The sequence below is a fragment of the Mchenga conophoros genome, linkage group LG18 (assembly GCF_057382185.1).
Source record: "Mchenga conophoros isolate Kocher_MC1m ecotype Shallow Benthic linkage group LG18, M_conophoros_male_GT1.1, whole genome shotgun sequence".
Taxonomy (NCBI): Eukaryota; Metazoa; Chordata; class Actinopteri; order Cichliformes; family Cichlidae; genus Mchenga; species Mchenga conophoros.
This window is the reverse complement of record NC_140543.1, coordinates 36,270,683-36,295,298: the sequence shown is the minus strand read 5'-3', so window position 1 is coordinate 36,295,298 and position 24,616 is coordinate 36,270,683. Positions and strand designations below refer to the sequence as shown.

Genomic DNA, 24,616 nt, shown 5'->3' with positions numbered 1-24,616 from the left:
AGTATACAGTATACAGTATAAGTATTTCATATGAATATAGTCTATAACTTGATTATTGTCTGTAGCCCACATAATTAAACACTTTTGTTACATAAAACATGTGAGTTTTGATATGTACTGTATAGCCTGCATAATAAATAAATATGTAGCCAAATAAGTATAAAATCCAGAAAGCTACACAACATGGGGCGCTTCATTTACAAACACATTTCACTGTTTTTTGTTAGAAAATCATCAGATTGTTAAATACTTAAATTACACAAAATGTCAGAAATCTGCACTGTCATGAACAAACATTTAAACCTCATTTTTCATGATTTGTTGGATTAACCCTCTGAGGTCCAAAATATAACTCCTCATTTTTGGTATCAACCTCACGTGTCTGAATTTAGTTGTTTTTTCACTAATATTCTGTATTAATGTTACTGATCTGATATCACACAAAAACTTAAAATTCTAGTAGTAGTTTTTTACTGTAAAAAACACAGACATGTTGAGTAAATTATTTTTATAACTTCAATAAATATAAATTGTATAAACTTATGCACACATTTTGTAAACATATACAACTGTTTATCTAAAAATGCAGCCAATACACCTGCCGTTTTTTTTCATTTTGTACACTCCACACTAAAAGTCACAAATCTCCCACATCTCAAAACTTGCTCGCTCTGTCTCGCTGCTGTCACTCCCAAAACTTTCCCCTCTTTCTAAACAACCAAATCTCACGTGTTGACTTTTTTAAAACCAAAAATTGTTACACATATATATATGTGTATATATATATATATATATATATATATATATATATATATATATACATATATATATATATATATATATATATATATATATATATATATACATATATATATATATATGTATATATATATATATACTTCTCTCTCAGCTCTCAGCGAAGGCGGTCGCACTTCTCCTCTCCTCCTCACCCTTATCTTCCCTGCTTGCTTCTATGTCCTCGTCTTGTCTTGCGTGCATTACTTTTCCCTGGAACACTCTCTCACTGTTGTTCTCTAAAACCTAAAAGACAATTATGGATTTGATCAACTGGTCTCTGAGTGCTATTGACACCCTTTTCTCAACGAGAAGTCGGGGCTCGGGAGAGCCTGAGTGCCCTGGAGGGACTTTCCCTGCCGGTTACACGATGGACGGGTGGCAGAACTGGAGGACCGTGTGCCTGGCGGGACTGTCGATCGAGGACGCTGAAGATATCTACCTATTCGGAACCATGATAACAGGGTTCATGCTGATCGGCGTTGGCCTAGCCCTGCTTTATCAGAGAAATAAGAGAGCGGAACCGGCTGTTCAAACCCCCACATGGCTGCCCGCTGGATTCGAAGCGCCGGGACGAGGTGCGACCTCTCACAACGAACGTAATATGGTCAACACCTTGGAGACGCTTACTGCTGCTGTGAAGGCTCAAAACAACACCATTGAGCGTATGAGGGGAAACATCAGAGAGAGGCCTGCTCAAAATGAGACCCTTGAGCGACAGCTGGAAAACATCGCGGAACGGATCACTGCAGTTGTGAAGTCTCAGAATCAAAAGACTGACAACACCTTGGAACTGAAGTTTGATACCATCATGGGGAGGCTCGCGGCTCTCCAACGCGAAGTTGAGGGACCAGTCTCAGAGTGCTAGAATTCGAGCTGCTCACAAAGGAGAAATCAACAATATTCAACATTCGGACACCACGACGCCAGCTGCAGGCCCAAGGCTGGAGCCCACCAAAACAACTCCCTGATAACGACTGTGTGATGACTATTCTTCCCGTCCCATGAAGGCCACCTGGGTTGGCTGGCAGACTGTTTACTTAGCCTGATAGTGCGAAGGACACTGTCTCCGCTGAACTCTGGACACACACACACACTTACACTGACAAGCACTCACTCATCCCCCTCCCTTTCCAACGCCTTCGATGCTTGTGCCCTACCGGGGAAGATAGCAGTCAACTGGACCAGCGCAGATGCTGCAGGACCGGATGCGCTGTCTACGCCGGCTCTCTCTTACCCTTTACCCGCCCCTGTTGCTTGTCTCGTGTTTCTATGGTGTATTGATAGTCATGTGCTTTTGTGCTGAGGTGTTTTTTCTGTTATCAAACTGTTCTCCCACCAGGAGCTCAGTCTGAGTGGAGTTTTTTTTCTCCTCCTCTTACCTCATGTAGTGTATTTTCGTTGTTTTTTCCTATCAGCCTACCTTTCTGACATGTCTCCCCAATGTGATGTTTGTGTAAAGTTGGTCAGAAGGTTCCTTTGTGAGTGCGCATGCGCCATTAGCGTGCTGCCTGCTGTAACCCCTAATTTCCCTCGGGATGAATAAAGTATTCTGATTCTGATTCTGATATATATATATATATATGTATATGTATATATTAGGGGTGCAACGATATTCGTATCGATATTGAACCGTTCGATACAGTGCTTTCGGTTCGGTACGCATATGTATCGAACAATACAACATTTGTAATTTATTTTATCAACTTTCCTTCTGACGATGCTGTCTGTGTGGAGCGCTCAGTGAATCTGCGTTCGACTACTCCGCCTAGGCTGCACTGTCGAGCGCAGATCCACTGAGCGCTCAACACAGACAGCATAGTCAGAAGGAAGAGCGCAGGGCACCTCCCCCACCCTCATTCAGATCTGGCGTTTGGAATTATTTTGGTTTTCATGTGATGTATGACCCTGAAGGTAAGCGAGTCATGGACTAAAGTAAAACAGTATGTTGGATGTGCCATGCAATGCTCAATTACATGGGTGGGAACTAGTGTGTTAGCGCAGTTAGCTCGTTAACGTGTTGGCCGTCTAGCCCCATGCACGGGGCGATCGGCGGTAGCTCGTTAACGGAGATTTGCCATGTTGTGGCGTTAAGGTCATTTCAACGAGATTAACCTGAAAGCACTAGTGGGAACACAACGAATATGACTGCACATTTACGCCGACATCATCCTAGTGCAAAGACAAAAACAACAAGCATGCTACTAACTTTAGCCGAGTCATTTAGACAGCTGTTAGCACATGATTCTCCTTATGCTGCTGAGAATATAGCCCAGAAGAAGCGGATAGTATAGCTTTTATTTTGGAAAGAGACATTTCTCTGTAATAAACTCTCTTTTCCAAAGATGAGTGATTCCTCAATCAGATACAGGGCTCGCAATATCGCTAGCCCGACGTCCCGGAGCTAGCGATTTTTTCAGTCGGGCTACCAAAATCTATCTCTGCCCTGCCCGTCGGGCTATTGTAGGAAAAATATATGTCAATGCTTTTGCATTCTTTCAGAAATGTAGCTGGGTAATTATGTCATTGGCATCGGTGAGCCACTGTCAATATGTGACATATTGAAATCGCGTTTGAATTTGCGCTTGTTTTTTTGCTTTCACTTTGCAATCGTGCGAACTGTGTATAGAGAGCGACAGCACTGATCTGTGAGTGATGATAATTTGTGCACCAATTCCTCTGACATCGTCTTATTAATCGTTAGCTTACTATGCAAACATGACAAGTGAAATCTCCCGCAGCTTAAACATGTGAGAGGTTGATCGCGCAGAGAATCGCTGAGCTTATGTGAGTGAGTGTGTAAAAGCAGCAGGATATATATTTCAGTTCTGCTGAGCCAAATAAGACAGGTCAGGGTGAAGAAGTGACAGCCAAAGAAAAGCTTACCACAAAACGGAGAAGTTATGACAAATCAGACTATAAGGCAAAAAGAAAGTGCAGCTTTATGGTTTCATGGACAAAAGAATTTCTGTGGCTGCAATATGACGAGCTAAATAACGAGCTAAATTTCTCACAAAATGTTCTTTAACCCCACTGCTAGATATGTGTGTGTTATATATATATATATATATATATATATATATATATATATATATATATATATATACATATACACATATACATATATATGTATATATATATGTATATATATATATATATATATATATATATATATATAACACACATATCTAGCAGTGGGGTTAAAGAACATTTTGTGAGAAATTTAGAGGCTATTGTTCTGCAATCTTTACCCCTTTGGAATAGAATAGTCTTTATGCATTTTAGACAAATCTGTCATTGTAATATTATTTATTACTTTGTCTATGAGTTTAATCATGCCATACCATCCCCAATTCAAGAAAGTTTGGATGATGTGTAAATGTACATACAATCAGAAGGCAATGATGTCCTAGTCTCAGAACTACATGTCACTTACAAATAAACATATTAAATTTTTAATCTGGGAAAATTTGATAATTTTTAAGAAAAATATTAGCTCATATTGAATTTGATGAACTGGCCTGCCAGCTCTCCAGACCTCTGACCACCCCCATAACATTTGAATGAGATTACATTCTTCTCCCAAAAGTCGAGCAACAGAGGCCTATACTATGAAGCGAGTTCAACATACCCAGGGTATCTTTCCCTTATCTGGATTAACACTGGTGATCAGGATATGCACTCACACGAAGTTGGTTATGAACTCGTTAACTTAACCTAGGATTTCCCCGGCTTGTTTCCATAAAAAGGGTGGTGTTAGCTAGGGCTGGGCGATATATCGAGTTCTTTAAAAATATCGATATATTTTCATACGAGATATAAGATGTGACAATATCGTTTATATCGATAAAGTCTATGTTACGTTATAATTATACTTGTGGAGCCGCAGGTTTGCCTCTCTTTTGTCCACTTTTGTCTCTATGCAACGTTACTCGGCCTCGCCTCTCCTTCACTGAACACAACTTCCCCTCCCCCATAGCTTCACCTGCAGGCAATGACAAGATGAAAGCGGAAAATCTCCGTTAGCGAGTTACCGTGGATCGCCCCGTGCGTGGGGCTGGACGGCGTCAACGTGTTAGCGAGCTAACCGCGCTAACGACATGCACGGCCTAAAATCCTTTCATTTTCTCAAAAATCGACAGTGCGCCTTATGTATGAATTCTGGTTGTGCTTACTGACCGCGAACCGATTTTATGTGGTACACAGCGCTCAGCAATCTGTCAAAAAATGTTTTAATATGACTTTGCTAAGCTACGGAGCTGCACCGCTTGATGGATTGTCGGAGGATTACGGCTACCGGGGAGGAGCCTCGCGGAGTGATACGTACTGTGCTTCAACATAATATTACCGTACTGTGTGTGTATAAGGACCACAAATGGCACCTGTTCAGAGACGTGGTGCAGCTGTGAAATCTGTCTCTTTGTTATTATGCTCAGCGTCTATTAGTTTACATTTTGACTGCACAATTGTGAGCTTTTTGTTATGCACAAAAACAACATTGTTTTCTTTTATTTATGGACCATGATTATTTAATAAATGCTGATAATTTATTTTTGAGTAATTTCTTCATGTACATCTACGCTGTATGTAAATAAAAGTGCCCGTGTGACATCTGGGACACAGCTTTGACTAAGAACTCTCTTTTTGTTCTTAACTTATGGCTTTAAAAAAATATCGAGATATATATCCTTTATCGCCATCCAGCTAAAAAATATCGAGATGAATTTTGGGTCATATCGCCCAACCCTAGTGTTAGCAATATCTAACCAATCTAAAGGAGCGTTTCACGGGTCATATGACTCTTCTTCCATGAAATAATCCCTACAAGTGTACTCTAGGGACGTTATCAGATAGGGATTAACAATCTATAAAGAAGACTAAAATATAACAGTAAAAAACACCCATGCTGTTTAGGGACTAGTGATGAATGGTGCAGCAAATGTTGAATCTGATGTTTTAATAAACAGAGCAGTAAAATAAACATTGTAGTTCCAGTAAATTATTTGCTTAAAGTGCTGTTGTTTATTTGTAAGGTGATATCAGCACATTAGGGTCTGACAATTTAATCTGGGCTCACTTGAACACTAAAGGTTACCATCACGCAGCCTGATAAGATAAGATTGTCATGAATCGCTGTGCGGCAGGCAGGAGTGGGACCCAAAATGCAGGACTCACAGACTCGGGGAGGTGAACTCAAAACACAGCTTTATTTGCTGGTAGAACAAACATACAAACTAGACTAAACTGGGAAACCATAAACTAAGAACTCACAGGGAGACACAGGGAGATCCACACACAGCATGAGGGACGACGTCACGCCGAACAGAGGGAGACGCAGACAGAAATACACAGAGGGTAAACGAGGAAAGTGGGAACACACGGGGAACACAGGTGACACTGATAATCATAACGAGACAGGGCGGGGTGAACTGAACATGACATGTACGGGCGTGAGAGTCACAAAGTAAACAGGAAGTGCACAGAGGTTCAGACAGGAGGAGAGAGAGCACGGGGAAAACACAGACATAACGGGCTGGGGAAACATGAAACAACCACAAAGGGAGAAGAGGGCTCATAAATACACAGGGCACACAGGGGGGGGGAGAGAGAGAGCACGGGGAGAACTTGGACATAATGGGCAGGGGAAACATGGAATAAAACATAAGGAGAGACGAGGGCTCACAGATACACAGAGGGGCACACAGGGGGTAAAAGCCATGAAGGGAAAACACTTAGGGAACAACACAACAGGGCAACTCAGAAAACATGGCCTAAATAAGGAACAAAATACAAACATACAAGAAAACTAAGAACACTGGGCCAACATGGCCCAGGACCATGACAGTCGGGAGCCAGGACCCCTCAAGGGCTGGCTCCCGACAGCCCAAACCCGAAAAAACAAAAAACAAACAACAGAAAACACAGGAGCACATGACTATAGTCCAAATAAGGTTCAGGGGGCCGACCCAGAGCCCACAGGCACAAGAGTTCACGGGTCACACGGTCGGGGGGCCGACCAGGTGGGTGGCACAGGTGACAGAGCTGGTCCGGAGGCCGGCCGTGCGGAAGGCAGCGGCGATGGCGAAGGGGGGGACGACGACGTAGCAGTTCAGGGGGCCGACCGCGCGGAAGGCAGCGGCGGCGGCGGCGAAGGAGACGACGGAGCAGTTCAGGGGGCCGACCGCGCGGAAGGCAGCGGCGGCGGCGGCGAAGGAGACGACGGAGCAGTTCAGGGGGCTGACCGCGCGGAAGGCAGCGGCGGCCCTCCAGTCTCAGGCGTGCTGGCCATGGCCTGGTGGGCACAGGACCAGTCGAGGCAGGACCAGACGAGGCAGGACCAGACGAGGCAGGACCAGACGGTGGCGATACGGGGGCCGGACCAGGCGAAGCACAGGCCGAGGCCGGACCAGACGAGGACGAAGACTCGGGGGCCGGACCAGACGAGGACGAAGACTCGGGGGCCGGACCAGACGAGGACGAAGACTCGGGGGCCGGACCAGACGAGGACGAAGACTCGGGGGCCGGACCAGACGAGGACGAAGACGAAGACTCGGGGGCCGGACCAGACGAGGACGAAGACGAAGACTCGGGGGCCGGACCAGACGAGGACGAAGACGAAGACGAAGACTCGGGGGCCGGACCAGACGAGGACGAAGACGAAGACGAAGACTCGGGGGCCGGACCAGACGAGGACGAAGACGAAGACTCGGGGGCCGGACCAGACGAGGACGAAGACGAAGACTCGGGGGCCGGACCAGACGAGGTTGCAGAGGCTGAGGCTGGACCAGGCGGAGCTGCAGAGGCTGAGGCTGGACCAGGGGGAGCACAGGCTGAAGCCGAAGCTGGGCCAGGCGGAGCAGAAGCAGAAGCCAAAGCTGGACCAGAAGCAGAGGCTGAGACCGGACCAGGCGTAGCAGAAGCACAGGCAGAGGCCGGCCCAGGCGTAGCAGAAGCACAGGCAGAGGCCGGCCCAGGCGTAGCAGAAGCACAGGCAGAGGCCGGCCCAGGCGTAGCAGAAGCACAGGCAGAGGCTGGACCAGGCGTAGCAGAAGCACAGGCAGAGGCTGGACCAGGCGTAGCAGAAGCACAGGCGGATGCAGCCGGACCAGGCGACGACGAGGCGGTCGCAGGTGGCGGCTGGACAGGCTCCTCGGGCCCTCCAGCTGATGCGGCGTGAGGCTGAACGGGCCCCTCGGACCCTCCAGCGGAGACGGGAGGCTGAACGGGCCCCTCGGACCCTCCAGCGGAGACGGGAGGCTGAACGGGCCCCTCGGACCCTCCAGCGGAGACGGGAGGCTGAACGGGCCCCTCGGACCCTCCAGCGGAGACGAGGAGGTGCTGGCTGGGCTCACTGGAACCCCCAGCGGACGAGGTAGATGGTGACACGGGAGCCGCGGAGTGCTGGATGAGCTCATCCGAGCTTCCAGCAGGAGCCGATGTAGAGCCAGAGAGAATTGGGACCCCGGGCTCAACGTTAAGCTGGCTAGAAAACTGCACTGCTACGGGGAACTGGGCCAAAGGTTCAGGTGCGAGCTGAGCTGCTGGACACACGGGGACCTGAGCTGCTGGACACACGGGGACCTGAGCTGCTAACGGTGGAGAAGTAAACGACTGCACAGGGGACTGAACTGATGTCTGTAGTAACGGTGGTGGTGAGAGTGGAGTAGGTGGTGGAGTTAATGACTTCACAGGGGAATGAACTAGAGGTAGTGACGGTTGTGGTGCTGGTGGTTGAGTGGGTGACTGTGCTAAAGGAGGCTGCACTGGGGACACTGGAGACTGCACTGGGGAAAGCAGGGCTGCAGGAGGCTGCACTGGGGACACTGGAGACTGCACTGGGGACACTGGAGACTGCACTGGGGAAAGCAGAGCTGCAGGAGACTGCGCTAGAGACTGCAGTGATGGTTGTAGTGGAGGTGTGATGGGTGGAGGAGTGGCTGAAGTGGCTGCGGGTCGGGCGGCTAATGGCTCGGCTACAGAGTGCCTTAATGGCAGGGCTATGGGTTGAATGACTGACTGAGTAGCAGCCTGAATGGCTGGGTGTAGTGATGGTGGTGGTGGAAGGGAAACAGGTGGTAGTGTGGATGACGGAACTAAGGGCGACTGAGTGGCAGACCGAACTGATGACTGAAGCGATGGTAGAGGTGAAAATGGAGCGTGTGGTGGAGTTAATGGCTGTGCTAGCGGGGACACAGGAGACGCAGCTTGTAGCTGGGCAGCTAAGAGAGCTTCAGGAGGCTGGGCAGCTGATAAACTGTTCACATTACCGTCCGTAGCACAAAACACAGCCCCTGAACGAATAGTTCCACGGTTCAACACAAAAAAAAAAGAGTCCTTACTCACCACAGCCGGCGATGTACAAGTCTGAATGTCCGGCTGTGGGGTGGCGCGCTGGCGGCGTGGTCGTCGTTTCTTTTTAGATGATGGCTCTGACGGGCCAAGCGGCTCCACATCCGGCCCTTCAGGCAGGTGGGCAGTAGCAGCTGGGGGATGAAGGTGGAGCTCATTTTGGATTAAATCCTGTTCGAGTGGGTGGAGCGCACTGAGTAGCCAGGGAAGACCAGAGATTAAACGCTGTAGTTTGGTTTCCACAGCACAGCGAAATTCCTTCCCCTCATGTTCGAGCCACAGATACAGGAGTCTTTCCACGGAGTAGATTATGTCCAGACGCAGTTCTTCTGGTGGGTTGAGTGCTGCTGGGTCCATATCTGGTGACTGTCATGAATCACTGTGCGGCAGGCAGGAGTGGGACCCAAAATGCAGGACTCACAGACTCGGGGAGGTGAACTCAAAACACAGCTTTATTTGCTGGTAGAACAAACATACAAACTAGACTAAACTGGGAAACCATAAACTAAGAACTCACAGGGAGATCCACACACAGCATGAGGGACGACGTCACGCCGAACAGAGGGAGACGCAGACAGAAATACACAGAGGGTTAACGAGGAAAGTGGGAACACACGGGGAACACAGGTGACACTGATAATCATAACGAGACAGGGCGGGGTGAACTGAACATGACATGTACGGGCGTGAGAGTCACAAAGTAAACAGGAAGTGCACAGAGGTTCAGACAGGAGGAGAGAGAGCACGGGGAAAACACAGACATAACGGGCTGGGGAAACATGAAACAACCACAAAGGGAGACGAGGGCTCATAAATACACAGGGCACACGGGGGGGGGGAGAGAGCACGGGGAGAACTTGGACATAATGGGCAGGGGAAACATGGAATAAAACATAAGGAGAGACGAGGGCTCACAGATACACAGAGGGGCACACAGGGGGTAAAAGCCATGAAGGGAAAACACTTAGGGAACAACACAACAGGGCAACTCAGAAAACATGGCCTAAATAAGGAACAAAATACAAACATACAAGAAAACTAAGAACACTGGGCCAACATGGCCCAGGACCATGACAAAGATAAGATAAGATAACCTTTATTAGTCCCACACGTGGAAAATTTGTTTTGTCACAGCAGGAAGTGGACAGTGCAAAAGTTATGAGGCAAAAATTAGAATACAATAAGAATAAATACAGTACACAACTGTACAGAATAGAATAAAATAAAATACTATATACAGTAGAATAAAATAAAATAAATATACAATAAGATAAAAATAGAATACAAATACAAATACTATATACAACTGATAAAGGAAACATGGAAATCACATTAGCTTGTCTCCATATCAAAGTGAAATTAATGTCACTGAACAGATATTTAAGGTGAATTACAAATTTAACTGGTTAGTTCAGCTGCAGTTTAAGGAGAATAAAAATGACTCAGCAGCAGATTAGAATCAAGTACAAAAACATTTACAAATGTTTCTAACTCACCAAATTTCTATGTTTATTTGTAAGTAAAAGGTGGTTTTGAAATGCAAATCACTGCATTTTGGTTTTAGTTACACTTTACACAATATCCAAACTTTCTTCAATTGGGCTTGTATAAATATATCTTGTCATACCTGGGTTGCAGGTGCCATGATGGTCTTAATGTTTCTCCCTTGCACCCCACCCTTCTTGGCATATATCTTCATAAAGTTTGCCGAATAACTATCCAGCTGGGAGAAGAACTTAGACTGCAAATGGATTGTTGTAATCCTCTTGAATTCTGCACTCACCTGCAAAAGGCAGAATAATAATCCAACAGACAAAACTAATAATCAGAATACATTTATAACTGAGATTTACACAGCACCTTTAAAAAAACCCAGGATACTTAACAAAGGCAAATACAACCACAAATAATTAACAGAGGATTGTGTTGTCATTATTCAGTCCACTTAAAAGTGAGTCAAGTCTGTTCAATACATGTGAATGCATAATCCATTAATTTCTTGTATATTAGGTTCCTGCATTCATATTTGTAGCTGAGCTAACACAGGCTGCTTTAGCTGATCTTCAGTAAATCCCATGTGGTTACAAGTTACTTTTATATAATAATCCAATGGAAGCAAAATATTGCTGTTGTTTTAAACCCATTCAGTTACCTCACACACATGGAAGAGAGCTGGCCACCTCATTTTGAAATCAGCAATCATCGGTGCTTCACGTACTACCTCTTGCCTTCTGAGAGCAAAGGTCTTCTCCATCATTGCAGCCACCCTGTGGTCATTGTTTTTTTTCTTAACTTCTGACAGGAGGTCCACTCTGATTTCTTCCAGTGTCTCTGCAGTTTCACCAGCTGGATAAGTGGGGCAGTAATTCACTTCAGCTTTTTTTGGCTTCTTCACGCCATACGCAGGAGTACATTTGCCATCAGGTTTATGTTTTAAGGAATTCACAGTAACTTCAGGGCAACCAAGCCGTCTAAGCTTAGTTCGGTAGTTAGCAAGTTTATACTTCAAGCTTGTTTTCCATCCGCCATATCCAGTGACTGAACCAGGCTCTTTCAAACATGGATGGGTTATTACAAGAGCTTCTGCGACCTCATCAAACTCCCTGTCAGAGAGGTAGACCTTGTACTGAACAATTGTTTCAGCTAAACCATCAAGAATGGCAGACTTAATTTTATGATCAGGATTCAACAAAGCTCCAGTTTCTTTGAAAGTAGCATTGGCCCTGTCCAGCTGTAGTTGAGTATCATAAGAGAACCGGGGAATGGGGAAGACATCGGGCCATGCAGTTGCTCTTGAGGACGTAGATTCAGGAGAAGACAATATATCTGTATCAAATGAGTTCCCAGGAGATGAAATGGACGAGGAGTCATCTAGAGTGCGGGAAGTGGCAGCAGGTGAGTAAAGAGGGATCAGTGGCTCACCAGGCTCGACAGGTGCAACTGAGCTAAAGATGATCTTGATGGTACTTTTGTCCTGGATGTCCGACATTGACTCCAAGTTGGTGAATTCATTCCCAAATTCTGCATCCATGAACTGAAGTCTGAAGTCCCCATTAACTCCGCACTGTCCCTTTATCTGCTGAACTAGCTCACTGACAGACTCTGGCATCCCATTTGGAAGGATCAATCTCCGGGAATCATTTTCGGAGAAAATGATTCTGAGTTTCACCATTGCAGCCATTTCACAACAGCCTAAAAGAGGAAATTAAGACAACGTTAACCGTTTCAACAAGGGTAAATCTGATTTCAACAAAGCACTTCGATAAAGGTGTGGCAGGCTATGTCCATTAAAACTGATATAAATAAAATAATGCCACATTAATTGTCAATACATTTTAGATTTATTAGACTGCCTGTCATAAAAATGAGTTAATTCCTGTAATTGGGACTCTTTCCTTTTCAGTGAGTTCAACATTTTACCATGTTGAACAGGGATGAAGAATTTCAAAATGAATTATTCACATTTTTATAATCAAATTTAAACTGGAATTCTCTCAGGAGTAAAATTAATAAAGCATAACATTCTCTTCAGAAATTAAAATAAATAATTGTAACTTGGCATCTTAATAATAATTTGCTTTACCATTTATTTCTAGTTCTAGTTCTGTAAGATAATATATTGAAAATTAAATGCATAACAACATTAATTGTACTATAGCAATAAAAATATTTAGATTATAGAGCTTATACAGATTATACAGCTATGGCCTACACCGAATATTGGCTGATGATTTAATAACTATGTTAAGCACTGTGTGTGTGTGTGAGTGTGTGTGAGAGAGAGAGAGAGAGAGAGAGACACACACACACACAAAGACAGAGAGAAAGAGAAGATATTATGACAAACTAATAGTGACTAAAATGATATATACATTATTATACATGCAAAAGATAACAAACCTTATATTACATGTATGTGTCTTTTTAATGTCACCAGTCTTAGAGGCCCAACAAAGTAGTCTGCCAAAGGGTATTCATCGGCAAGTTCACCAAGTTCAATCAACACAGTCTCTCTGCTTGGACATGCAGTCAGCTCAAAGGCTCTGAAATGTTCCCTGTACCAGCCAGAAAGCCTTCTCACTATGAAACACAAGCTCTCCTGAACAATACAAATGTGAACAATCTCTCCAAAATCAGGCAGTCCGCCTGTACACCCATGAGCAACTATCATCCCATTTCTAAAAGTTACACCTTTGCTTGACACACACTTTGCAATATGTACCAGGGAATTTCTGTGCAATAGTCTGAGCCATTTCTTCTTTCAAAACATCAACAGGAACTGTTGAGACATTTGTGACCTGTAGAGGATTTTTTTCAATACTAGATGACCTCAAGTGATATGAAATCATGAGCTGATGCTTAGTGGCTAGCGAAAGGGGCACATTTTTAAAGCAATTGGTGTGGCGCACAACCTGCTTAAAATAACTGTGCTTGGCTTCAAAACGCATTGTCCAGAATCCTACAAGAGGCCCAAACATCCTTATCAGATGAGGATAGTGCTCTAAGTAATGATGTTTTGGGAGCAGATGCACACCAGGGAAGAGTTCTTGGTGCTTTTGTCTGTGCTCTGAAATTTTTGCCTGAAGATAAGCAATGGACTCATCTGTGTGTGTTGGAGCAACCACAAGCTCAACAGTGTCTTTCAAGTCCATCAGTATTTGCCATGCCATTTCACCCTCTGGAACCAGATGCCCAATTATGAATGGGAGCAGTCTTAACAGAGCCCAATTTTCATGGGCATTCCCACCTATTGTTGGCTTAGTTGAAAATGTGTGTGGGATCACATGTGGCCTATTTGTCTTGTCAGCCCATTTGTACGGAAAATGCAGGATGGATTTGTTGAGGGTTTCAAGATTAAAATATTTATTGGATATCAGCGATGCCAAACAGCGTCCAAGCTCCACCGGCACTATGCCCTCAAAAAGATCATGCATAATATCTGGAGGATAACCTGTGTGAACATTGAAGTGGGCAATATTTTCACTGATAACACAAGGCCTTTTCACTCCAAAACAGCTCGTACCAGTCTCATGAGCTAATTTTACATGAGAGTCATGGAGTTCTTTAGTCCTGAGTGTAAATGCACCTGATTTTACCTCTTTTGTTTGGATTTCTGTTCTGGTTCCTGTGCAAAATCGGCAAATGTACCCACTAGAAAAGCTCTCAGTAAAATCAGCAATACTGTGAGCCCCCAGATTATCTGCTACAACAACCTGAATTGTGCCTTTAAGACATCTGCCTAGTAATGGAATGAAAATTCCCTCTTGCTCCAGAGTCTTCACATCTTGAAGAAGAGGTTGCATGACACGGCAATAACCAAATTTCTTCACATCATCAGTTTTACACAAGACTGCCAAGTAAATTGATGATAGTGATGAATGTGAGCCTATAGGCAAATTACTCACAGTCCAGTAGATGCCACAAAGCTTATGTTTCCTGCGAGAGGTACCCAAAGGATTGCAAATCTCAAAATCATCTATGTATAAACACAGTAAAATTCTCATCTCATCCCCTGACAAAAAACTGTTTTGCTTGAAGTATGAACCATCCTGAGAAGAGTTGTAAGTATGGTGTTCAATAGTCCCCCTATTTTGGGCCTTGTGATTTTCAACTAACCTGTCCACAACACCTTTCCTGACAAAGAGCTGCTGCAAAGACTTAAGTACAGGCACGTACTGAAAACTCCTTTTTTCCTTGGCATCAAGAATGTACTCAATGGGTTCTACAGTGTTAAAGCTTTCTTTATAATACTGGTTGCGGATGTAAGTTGAGCTCAGGGGTCCCCCCTTCTCGATCGCTTTGAGCAACGGGTTAGATACACAGATAGCAGTGGCTACCTCTTCTAACATGGACCTTTCAGTTGTGACACTGTGTTTCTGAAACACCCTTTCTAGAATTTCAATCGAGAGGGGCAGTGTTGCTGAACTTAAGTAGTGCAGTTCTTCTAAGAACTCATCAATTTTTGTGCCTGGCACATGTGCAAAATGCTCCAACTTGAGCAACACTGCGGCAAAATTTTTCTCAATTACTTCAGGCAAGTTCTTAGCTACATCTGAACCGCTACTTGAACATGCACTGTCTGCTGAAACTGCAGACACTTGATTACCTGCAGCTTCCTCAGGATTATAAGAGGATCCTTGTGAAACTTGTGTGATTTTAACTACACCGGGCTTGAAATCTTTGAATGTATGTGGGGTGTGTTTCCTGTTCTTGTGAGAATGAAATGTTCCATATATATTTGTGTGAAAAGTACAACTTTCAAACATACAAGTAACGGTTTCACTACTTTTCAGATGAGTGCCAATGTGTAAAAAATAAGACTTCTCTGTTGGAAGATTGCTACAGGTGCACAAATGACAACTGTATGTTGATAATTGCTGCAACCTCTGGGTGTTCTGTTGAGCATGGACTCTACTTAAATGAATGTACAAAGCATTAAATGTCTTAAAAGTACATGGGCAGTCTATGTGTGGGCATGGGTAACGTGGCATGTGCCGGTGCTGAAGTCTAAAATGTTTTAGTAGCTCATATCTACTAGGTAGAGATCCACTACACACCTTACAATGCCACATCCTTCACTCAAAGGTTAAATAAATAAACAACAGGCTAATCTTCATTTAAGTGAACCCTAAGTAATTAATGACTGGACTCAATCAATCACTAAGACCCTTTCAATGTTTTTAGCCCAACTACATTCAAATCACAAACTTGATAATGGCCAATGATCCCTTTCGACAATGGTCACTTATGGGGTTGGATGGCAGCTGCGTCCTGAAACAGATTAGATAAATCAGTCCCACAAATTTCAAATTAAAAATGATCACCTTACCTAAAATACCATTTCACAATTAAACATGTGTTATCTTAACAGGAGGGCACTGCAAGTCTCTAAGTTTATTAAGTAGACATATTTTATTTCAAAAAAATAAAAAAAACTGAAAAAATATCAGTTCATGTTTGGTCTTTCCTCCTCAGTGTACTAAAAACATACATCAATTGTTAAGTAAACTACTGTGGAACAATTGCAACTTACAAACTTACACATTTAATCAACCCACACATAAAATTTGTATTTATCACAACAGTTTCTGTGGTAGGGTCCAACTAGCTTATTTGCAGAGGTTAAGTTATAAGCAATATCTACATTTGAAGTAGCTATGTCTTTCATATTAGGCTTTTATACTTGTGCTAGCTTGACATTGTGCTATATTGTTGTACTAACGTGTTAGCTAGCGAAAATGGCATAAACAGACAGATTTAAAAAAAACAACAACAAAAAACAAATGTGAATAAATATCACTGAAAAGAATAGACAAACTAATGATATCTTTGCACAAAAAGTATTTTCATCTGGATGGATGAAGACAGATTCACTCTTACCTTTCCAAGATGACCGAGAAGCAAACCATGTGCTTTCCTCCCTCCTGTTGTTTAAAATCTCACGTGATCTTGTGATATCGCGAGTCTTTAAGGCAGCTAACCACTCTTGTTAGATTTTATCATGTCATATCAACAAGAATAAATTTAAGAGGTGCTAAGTTGGTAAATTTCATGTAGATCTTATATGATTTTATTACGTTCACCTTGGAAACATAAATTCATTGTGTTCAAATTACATGTTAGAGTCATGTAAATGCAATAACCACCAAATTTTACTTTTTTGAGTGTACCAACTACCAACCTTTGTATATTTTGTATATTTATTTTATTTTTACTCTATTTAATTTGTAAAATATGTACACACACACACACACACACACACACACACACACACACACACACACACACGTAGACATACATATTTAGTATACACATTCAGTAATATGCATACACTCTTATATTGTACATATATTTATTCATATAATTCTCAGATGTAGCCATTGTTATATTTGCTTGTTCTTATGTTATTGTATTTTTTGCACAACTCTGTTGCTTGTGAAGCTCGCACACAAGAATTTCACTCACATGTACTGTACCAGTGTACATGCACATGTGATGTGACAATAAAAGTGATTTTATTTTATTTTATTTTATTTGACCCCTTGGCTGTAAAAGGCTGATGGGCTTTTGTCGACACACTGCTCGGCGGGCAGCGTGGACAACTCAAGAACAAAGTGACCTAGAGATTAAACAAACAAAAAAGAATCAACGCAGAACATTCAAATAGACCCTAGAAATGTCATGTAATAAAAGTTATTGACACGAGGGAGATTTATTAGTTTGATCATCTTCCTCTGAGATTTGGAAGTAGGCTGGAATCACATCCAGCACAGTAGACATTCCCAGTTTCAGCAGTGAAGTGCAGGTGTGCACCAAATACAGATCTTTGCTTTTTTAATGAAAAGAAATATAAAACATTTGATCACTTTGGTACATTCATGCATGCTTAAAATGGTTTGAAAAAAGTCTGCTATGTCAGCGCTCTCTGTTCACTTTGGCACTCCAGTTTTTAGTACAAGGATGATCTTGTTAGCTCTTTTCCCGCTTTTAGTGTTTCTACCCTTAAATGAACCTTGAAAGTTCCCCCAGGAGACAACTCGGCACAGATGGATGTGGTGGAAGCCTGCTGCTTCCTCCTTACCCGATAAACAAGACATTTTGATTGTTTAGACCAAGAGAAGTTGTATTGCTATCATCACTGGTGTCTGACAACAGAGCCATTCATAGTTTTCAATAGCACAGCCTCTTGGAAATATTGCTCTCATCAGATTTGTGGGTTTTTTTTTTTTTTTAAGTTTTTTTTTCTGTGAACACTGACCAAGTGTTATGGAAAGCTTCTGCTGACACCGATTTCCTCTGGTTTGTGCCCTTATTCAAGGTTCAAGGTTCTTTATTTGTCACATGCATAGTTATACAAGTATAACACACAGTGAAATGTAGTCTGACACGCTCCTCGACATGTGCAAAAATGGGGGGGGGGGGGGGGGGGTAGAGGAAGAACATTATATATATATACATACATATAGTATATACACTGGGTGAATGTGCAGTAGTAGCAGCAAGCAGGTGAATTCTGTACATTAATATGAATAGACATCTGACTATTTTACAGGATAGACAATATAAACATATTTAAAATTAAAGGAATTGAAATGTACATTGTGCCTTGGTTTAGTGTCTGGAAGAGTCCTGTCTCAGTCAGTTATAGATGATGTGAGAGGGCGGGTGTGTGTGTTTAGGGCACGGATGGCTTGGGGATAGAAGCTCCTTCCCAGTGTAATTATCAGTCCAAATATCAAAGAAAATGAAAGATCAAATATAAAGTATGAAAATGGTCCAAGTACCACATTTAGACATTTTTTCTATTAGTTTATTCGACTCATACTGGTACATGTAGGACAACTGTGGCAACACAAGCAAAGTGGACGCAGCAACAGCTTGTTTTTTTTATTAGATTCTGTCAAGGCTGACTGAACGGACTCAAGCACAGACTCTGGGATTAAATTAAACCGTCCTTTATTTACAACACAAAGGGAGCTATATACAAAGTGAGGGGAATGGTCAGGGGCTCCAGGGATCCACGGGCAGGAAGGGGAATGGTGCTCCACACTCGCTTGCTGATCCACATGCCACTCGTTCCAGTCTCTGCACACACGCTCTGCTCTTGTGATCCAGTTCGCTCCACACTATCACTCCACTCCACACTGCCAAACACTCACTCTCAGCAATCAGGAAAAAAGGGTTACAGGAAGGGTCCAGGAAATCTATGGAGAAAAAAAACGAAGGATGATCAGAACCAGGAAACCACTAGGAAAAACATGAGGCGTGATGAGAGCCGGGTTACACCAATGTGTGAAAAACAACAGTTCAGCGACGAGAAGCTTTGAGCCACTGCTTTGGCCAGGGAAGGCAGGATAATGAGCCACAGGTGCAGCCCGGCCCAGTGAGGCTATGAAGTTCAGAATGAAATACGTGGTCAAAAGTTACTTAATTTATTTAAAAACTGTCAATGTATAAATGAGATAAAAGAATTCCCATCAAAGAAATGCAATTTAAAACAGCTTAAAACTGTTAAAAGAGTTAATAACTTTGTTCAAAATGCGGGCTCTGACTACAACCTGTTTAAAATGTAATCAATGATCTACAGGGTGGACCATCCATCCATTCGGTTCTCCTTTTCAGGGTCGCGGGGGGCGCTGGAGCCTATCCCAGCTGTCATAGGGTGAGAGGCGGGGTACACCCTGGACAGGTCGCCAGTCTGTCGCAGGGCCAACACACAGGGACAGACAACCATTCACACTCACATTCACTCGCACATTCATTCACACATTCACACCTAGTGGCAATTTTGTATTATCCAATTAACCTATCCCCACAAGCTGCATGTCTTTGGACGGTGGGAGGAAGCCGGAGTACCCGGAGGGAACCCACGCAAACACGGGGAGAACATGCAAACTCCACACAGAAAGACCCCGGCCTGATGGTGGAATTGAACTCAGGACCTTCTTGCTGTGCGGCAACAGTGCTGACCACCGTGCCACCGTGCTGCCCTACAGGGTGGGCCTTTATATGGATACACCGTAACAACATGGGAATGGTTGGTGATATTAAAGTCCTGTTTGTGGCACATTAGTATATATGAGGGGCAAACTCCTCAAGATGATCGGTGACCATGGTGGCCATTTAGAAGTCGGCCATCTTGGATACAACTTTTGTTTTTTTCAATAGGAAGAGGGCCATGTGACACATCAAACTTATTGGTAATGTCACAAGAAAAAAATGGTGTGCTTGGTTTCAACGTAACTTTATTCTTTCATGAGTTATTTACAAGTTTCTCTTTGTTCACAGCCATTGACATGTTGAAGAGGTTAACACGTGAGGAGCGGATGGAAATTGTGTTGATATCTGGTGAACGCAGTAACCGGGTCATTGCAGCAGATTTCAATACAAGACACCCTACGAGACCACCCATCTCCCATGCTACAGTCAGCAAACTGCTTGCTAAGTTTCGTGAAACTGGTTCAGTGTTGGATTTGCCAAAATGTGGACGCAAGAAAACTGTCACTAATGAAGAAACATCAGTGGCTGTCCTAGCTTCATTCAGCAAGAGCCCACAGCGTAGCACTCGCCGCATGTCACTGGAGAGTGGCACTAGTCGAACGTCCCTTCGGCGGATATTAGCTACTCACAAATGGCACCCTTACAAACTCCAGCTACTGCAGCATCTCAACGAGGATGACCCAGATCGGCCACAGAATTTGCAGAATGGGCAAAACAAAAATTGGAACAGGACCCTCAGTTCACGCAGAAGATTTTGTTCAGTGAGGCAAACCTTTATGTGAATGGTGAAGTTAACAAACAAAACAACCGCTATTGGTCTGACACTAACCCACATTGGATGGATCCCTCCAAGACTGTTGGACCAACAAAAGTGATGGTTTGGTGTGGTATATGGGGCACAACGATAGTGGGTCCATTCTTCATCAATGGAAACCTCAAGGACACTGGATATTTGAAATTGCTACATGATGATGTGTTTCCCTCTTTGTGCACTGAAGCTGGCACGTTCCCTGAGTTTTTCCAGCAAGATGGTGCACCACCACATTATGGGTGCAGGTCCGAGCATTCCTAGATGAACAGTTTCCTGGAAAGTGGATTGGTTGTCGTGGGCCAGTTGAATGGTCCCCAAGGTCTCCCGATCTGACCCCCTTAGACTTTTATCTTTGGGGTCATCTGAAGGCAACTGTCTATGGTGTGAAGATACGAGATGTGCAGCACCTGAAACTACGGATACTGGATGCCTGTGCTGGCATTTCTCCTGCGGTGTTGCTATCAGTGTGTGAAGAGTGGGAGAAGAGGGTTGCATTGACAATCCAACACAATGGGCTGCACATTGAACATGTTTTATAAGTGTTCAGAAACTTGTAAATAACTCATGAAAGAATAAAGTTACGTTGAAACCAAGCACACCATTGTCTTTCTTGTGACATTACCAATAAGTTTGGGCTCTGGTCACGATGTCTCATTCGCGATGAACCTGCTGAAAGAGAAGCATCATGGCTGAGCATCTTCGATGATTTATCCCCTTTTTAGGACTTTTTAGGACACAAGGACAGCATCCTCTGTATGCTGGAAACTTTGTGATGTTAGAGTGAGAAGTCTCATAGCTTTGAAGCTGAACTGAGTCTGAAAGGTATTCACCATCACACAAACTCCTCTGGTGAGGTGATTTGGATGCACTTTCAATTTTTTTGCTATATGTTCCTCAAGGTGTTTCCTTTAAGCCCAGTCTCTAAGTGAAAGAATAAATAATTTCATCTGACTTTCATTACACAGAATCAGGTTTCAATAAAGTTGAAGTATTTTTTAACTTCTCATCATACAGTGTAAATTTGCATTATTTCACATCTTTGCATATATAAAATGTGCTCATGCTCCCCAAAACACAACGTTATGCTTTCCACATATTAACCATCAGTTTAATTGCTGATATATCAGCATATATATCACTATATAAATAGTGTACAATCACACAATTAAAAAAAAGATATTTATTTTACATGTCAAACCATCTTGTCTTATTCCACATTTGTCTGTGTGAGAAATGATAGCCGTTGTCGTTTCTAGCAAATAAGCTTGACAACAATAGACGATTATTGCAGTTGTGCTTTAGTGAATATTTGTGTATTTGTAGTAAACAGCAGGGTATACATATGTTTACAACAAAGGAACGTGGCTTGTTTTGAAGGAATAACATCACGTCTCAATATACACAAAATACAGAGTATTAAGAAACATGTAATGTAGCATCACATCCTATCAGCTACACAAATATACACAAATATATGTGTAAAATATATGTGTATATTTCTGTATCTTGTGATACTCATAAGCTGCATATATACACCACTCCTAGCTGTCATTTAATAGGACTCTGCTATTTGACTGTTATTGTCCACATTTTGACACTCATGGCAGAAAGCATCACTGCAACTCGCTCAACACTGGTGAGCTGAGAACGAGTACGAATAGATAGCCACACACTCAATACACATAAACAAACACACACACACAGCCAGACTGAGTGTCAGAGGGAAACTGAAAAACAGTTTGAGCAGGTGGGGATTTGGGGATTATCGGGGATTGAACTCTTTCGGGGATTGAACTCTTTTAGGTGGAATGGAAAACTCTAAATGTGTGACCCCTGCACACACTAGAAACGAGTAAAGCATACCTCGACATTCAGCGTGATTGGCAGGAGTTCCCACGATAGCTACAGAACAGTAATTGTTGAGGGGGCGTGTGTTTGACTGGCTGTGATATTAACTGACAGTGTGCTGTGTGTAGTCATTATGAAACTCCACTGTGACCTTAATCCACCATTGCTAAAGGCACTTTGAAGCTTTTAGACTAACATTTGGCCCTCTATGCTTACTCTATTAAGGTTTCTGTCTCCCTCTCTTCCTGTCCATCTGTTGCCCACTTTTCAGTGGACAGTTTCATGGCCTGATCAGCAATTCAGAGGCTTTAAACAACTGTATTGTAACTTTGAAAGCTAGATTTAGACACAAAACAAAAAAGAAAGTAAGGGGGAGCAAGAACAGTTGAAAGTGTATGAGAGACGGAGTGAGACACATCATCCACATAATGCTTCATCACTATTATGGGGGAAAAAAAGCCTCTACAGCTTTCTGGGGTATTAAAATGACACAAAATGAAACAGATTAAGATAAAGGAAAATGCTTTAAACTTTTAAATGACATACTGAGATGGAGAAAACAAGTGAAATGGCAGAAAGATCAGCCATTCTGCAAATTTAATTCCACAAGCCTGCTTTGTCTTTCTTAGTAGAACTTGGAGAACTGTGCAGTTTAATGCCAATCCAATGCATTTCATCTGTCTTCACAGAGGGACACCAAAATATCTGGAGCTTTGCCCATAAACTTGGGAGTTCAACAGTATATAAACTACAATGCAAACCTAATGTATTTGTAACCTGGAAGACACACCAGTGATTCATGTGGGATATGGGGGAAAATTCCCTCTCATCAATCCAAAAACCCTAATCACCTCTTCCATGAGCAAAGGAAAGTAACACTGCTGTAGGATAGTGAGTCCAAACCCACCTCAGAGAAACTTGAATAACTCTTTGGTTTCCCTCTTATTTATCTGTTTAAATGTGTTAAAGCCACAACCAATACAGCCTTCATTCTCACAATATCAACAACTGATTGTCCCAAATATCAGAACAGAATTAGGGAAAAGGCTTTTAAATAGCCCCTGCTTCCTGGAATAATTCAATTCAATTCAATTTTATTTTTATACTTCCAAATCACAACAAGAGTCGCCTCAAGGTGCTTTAATATATAATCTACAGCAGAACTGAAATGATCTGAACTGGTTACCTGGGGGGAGTTTAAGTCCATCTTAAAGGAACAAGAGAAAAACTCTTTTACTCAGTGTGATTGTTTTTATTGTCTCTCTTAATTAGGGATGGGTACCGGTATCGGTTCTGACATAAACGGTAGTAACCAGACCGAAAAGCAGCGCACATTTCGGTGCTTTATTTCAGTGCTTTTTTTGCTGAGATGTCACACACTTTGTATTCCAGCCAATCATTTTAACTTTGCAAGGATAGACGTTCTTTTTGAGCAGAGCTACAGATTAAAAATGTCCAAGGCGAAGCGGTCAAAGTCTGGCTGTACTTCACAGCAAAAGATGCAAACTCAGCAGCAACAAGTGCTTTAAGCTGATACTGTGATACTGTCAAAGGAGGTAACACCTCAAATCTGATGAAACACCTGGCGACGCATAGCGTTTTTTTTTAAAAGCCGAGAAATGCGCCGTATTTGATAGCTTGCTGCGAGACCTCACACCGAGCACATCTACTGCGGGTGGGTTGCCTGTTATCGGACCCGGAGCAACATCCCCCAAAAACCCGAAGAATAGAGTCCTGGCCCCTAGCCCTGCCAGTGTAGCAGAAATGATGATGGATGATGATGGCAGCAGCAGCCATTCTTCTCTGCGTGAGTAGCTTAATGTTGTTCGTGTGTAATTTACGTTGAGTAGGCTAACCACGTTATTATATTAATGCATGTAAGGTGAACTAGCAAACATCATCATAGCTACATGCGGCTGTCTTCTTGTTTGATGGCAGATACTCCCTTCACTCTGGCCAAAAAGGCTAAAATGACCAAAGAAAAAGTGGGAAACAGCTAAACATGAGAGGTTTTGGACAAAGTTTGTGTTTTTTCCATTGTTTAAGCACTGCTTCCAGCCAAGAGTGATGCCATATATGCCACATAGCTGCAGAAAAGGCACACATTGTTATCTTTTTACAAAAAAAACCAGCTGAACATGAGAGGTTTTTGGACCAATTTTGTGTTCTCCATTCTTTAAGCACCGGTTCGAGCACCGTTTAAGCACCGGCACCGTTTCAAAAGTACCGATTTGGCACCGGTATCGGATAAAACCTAAACGATACCCATCCCTAGAGAACACTCACGTTAACTTTTATCGAGTGGAAAAAAAG

The 24,616-nt window shown here is 43.0% G+C and overlaps 1 protein-coding gene across 1 annotated transcript; it reads right to left on the bottom strand.

The window, feature by feature from the left end:
* Window positions 1-1,604: 1,604 nt before the first annotated feature.
* LOC146554320 (uncharacterized) lies at window positions 1,605-9,961 on the bottom strand. The gene is made up of 4 exons (XM_085253232.1): window positions 8,641-9,961; window positions 7,902-8,574; window positions 7,323-7,536; window positions 1,605-1,671 (listed from the first exon to the last, which is right to left on the bottom strand). Exons 1-4 carry the CDS (start codon window positions 9,499-9,501, stop codon window positions 1,605-1,607), a joined length of 1,815 nt encoding a protein of 604 aa, XP_085109358.1. The 5' UTR covers window positions 9,502-9,961.
* Between the last annotated feature and the right edge of the window lie 14,655 nt (window positions 9,962-24,616).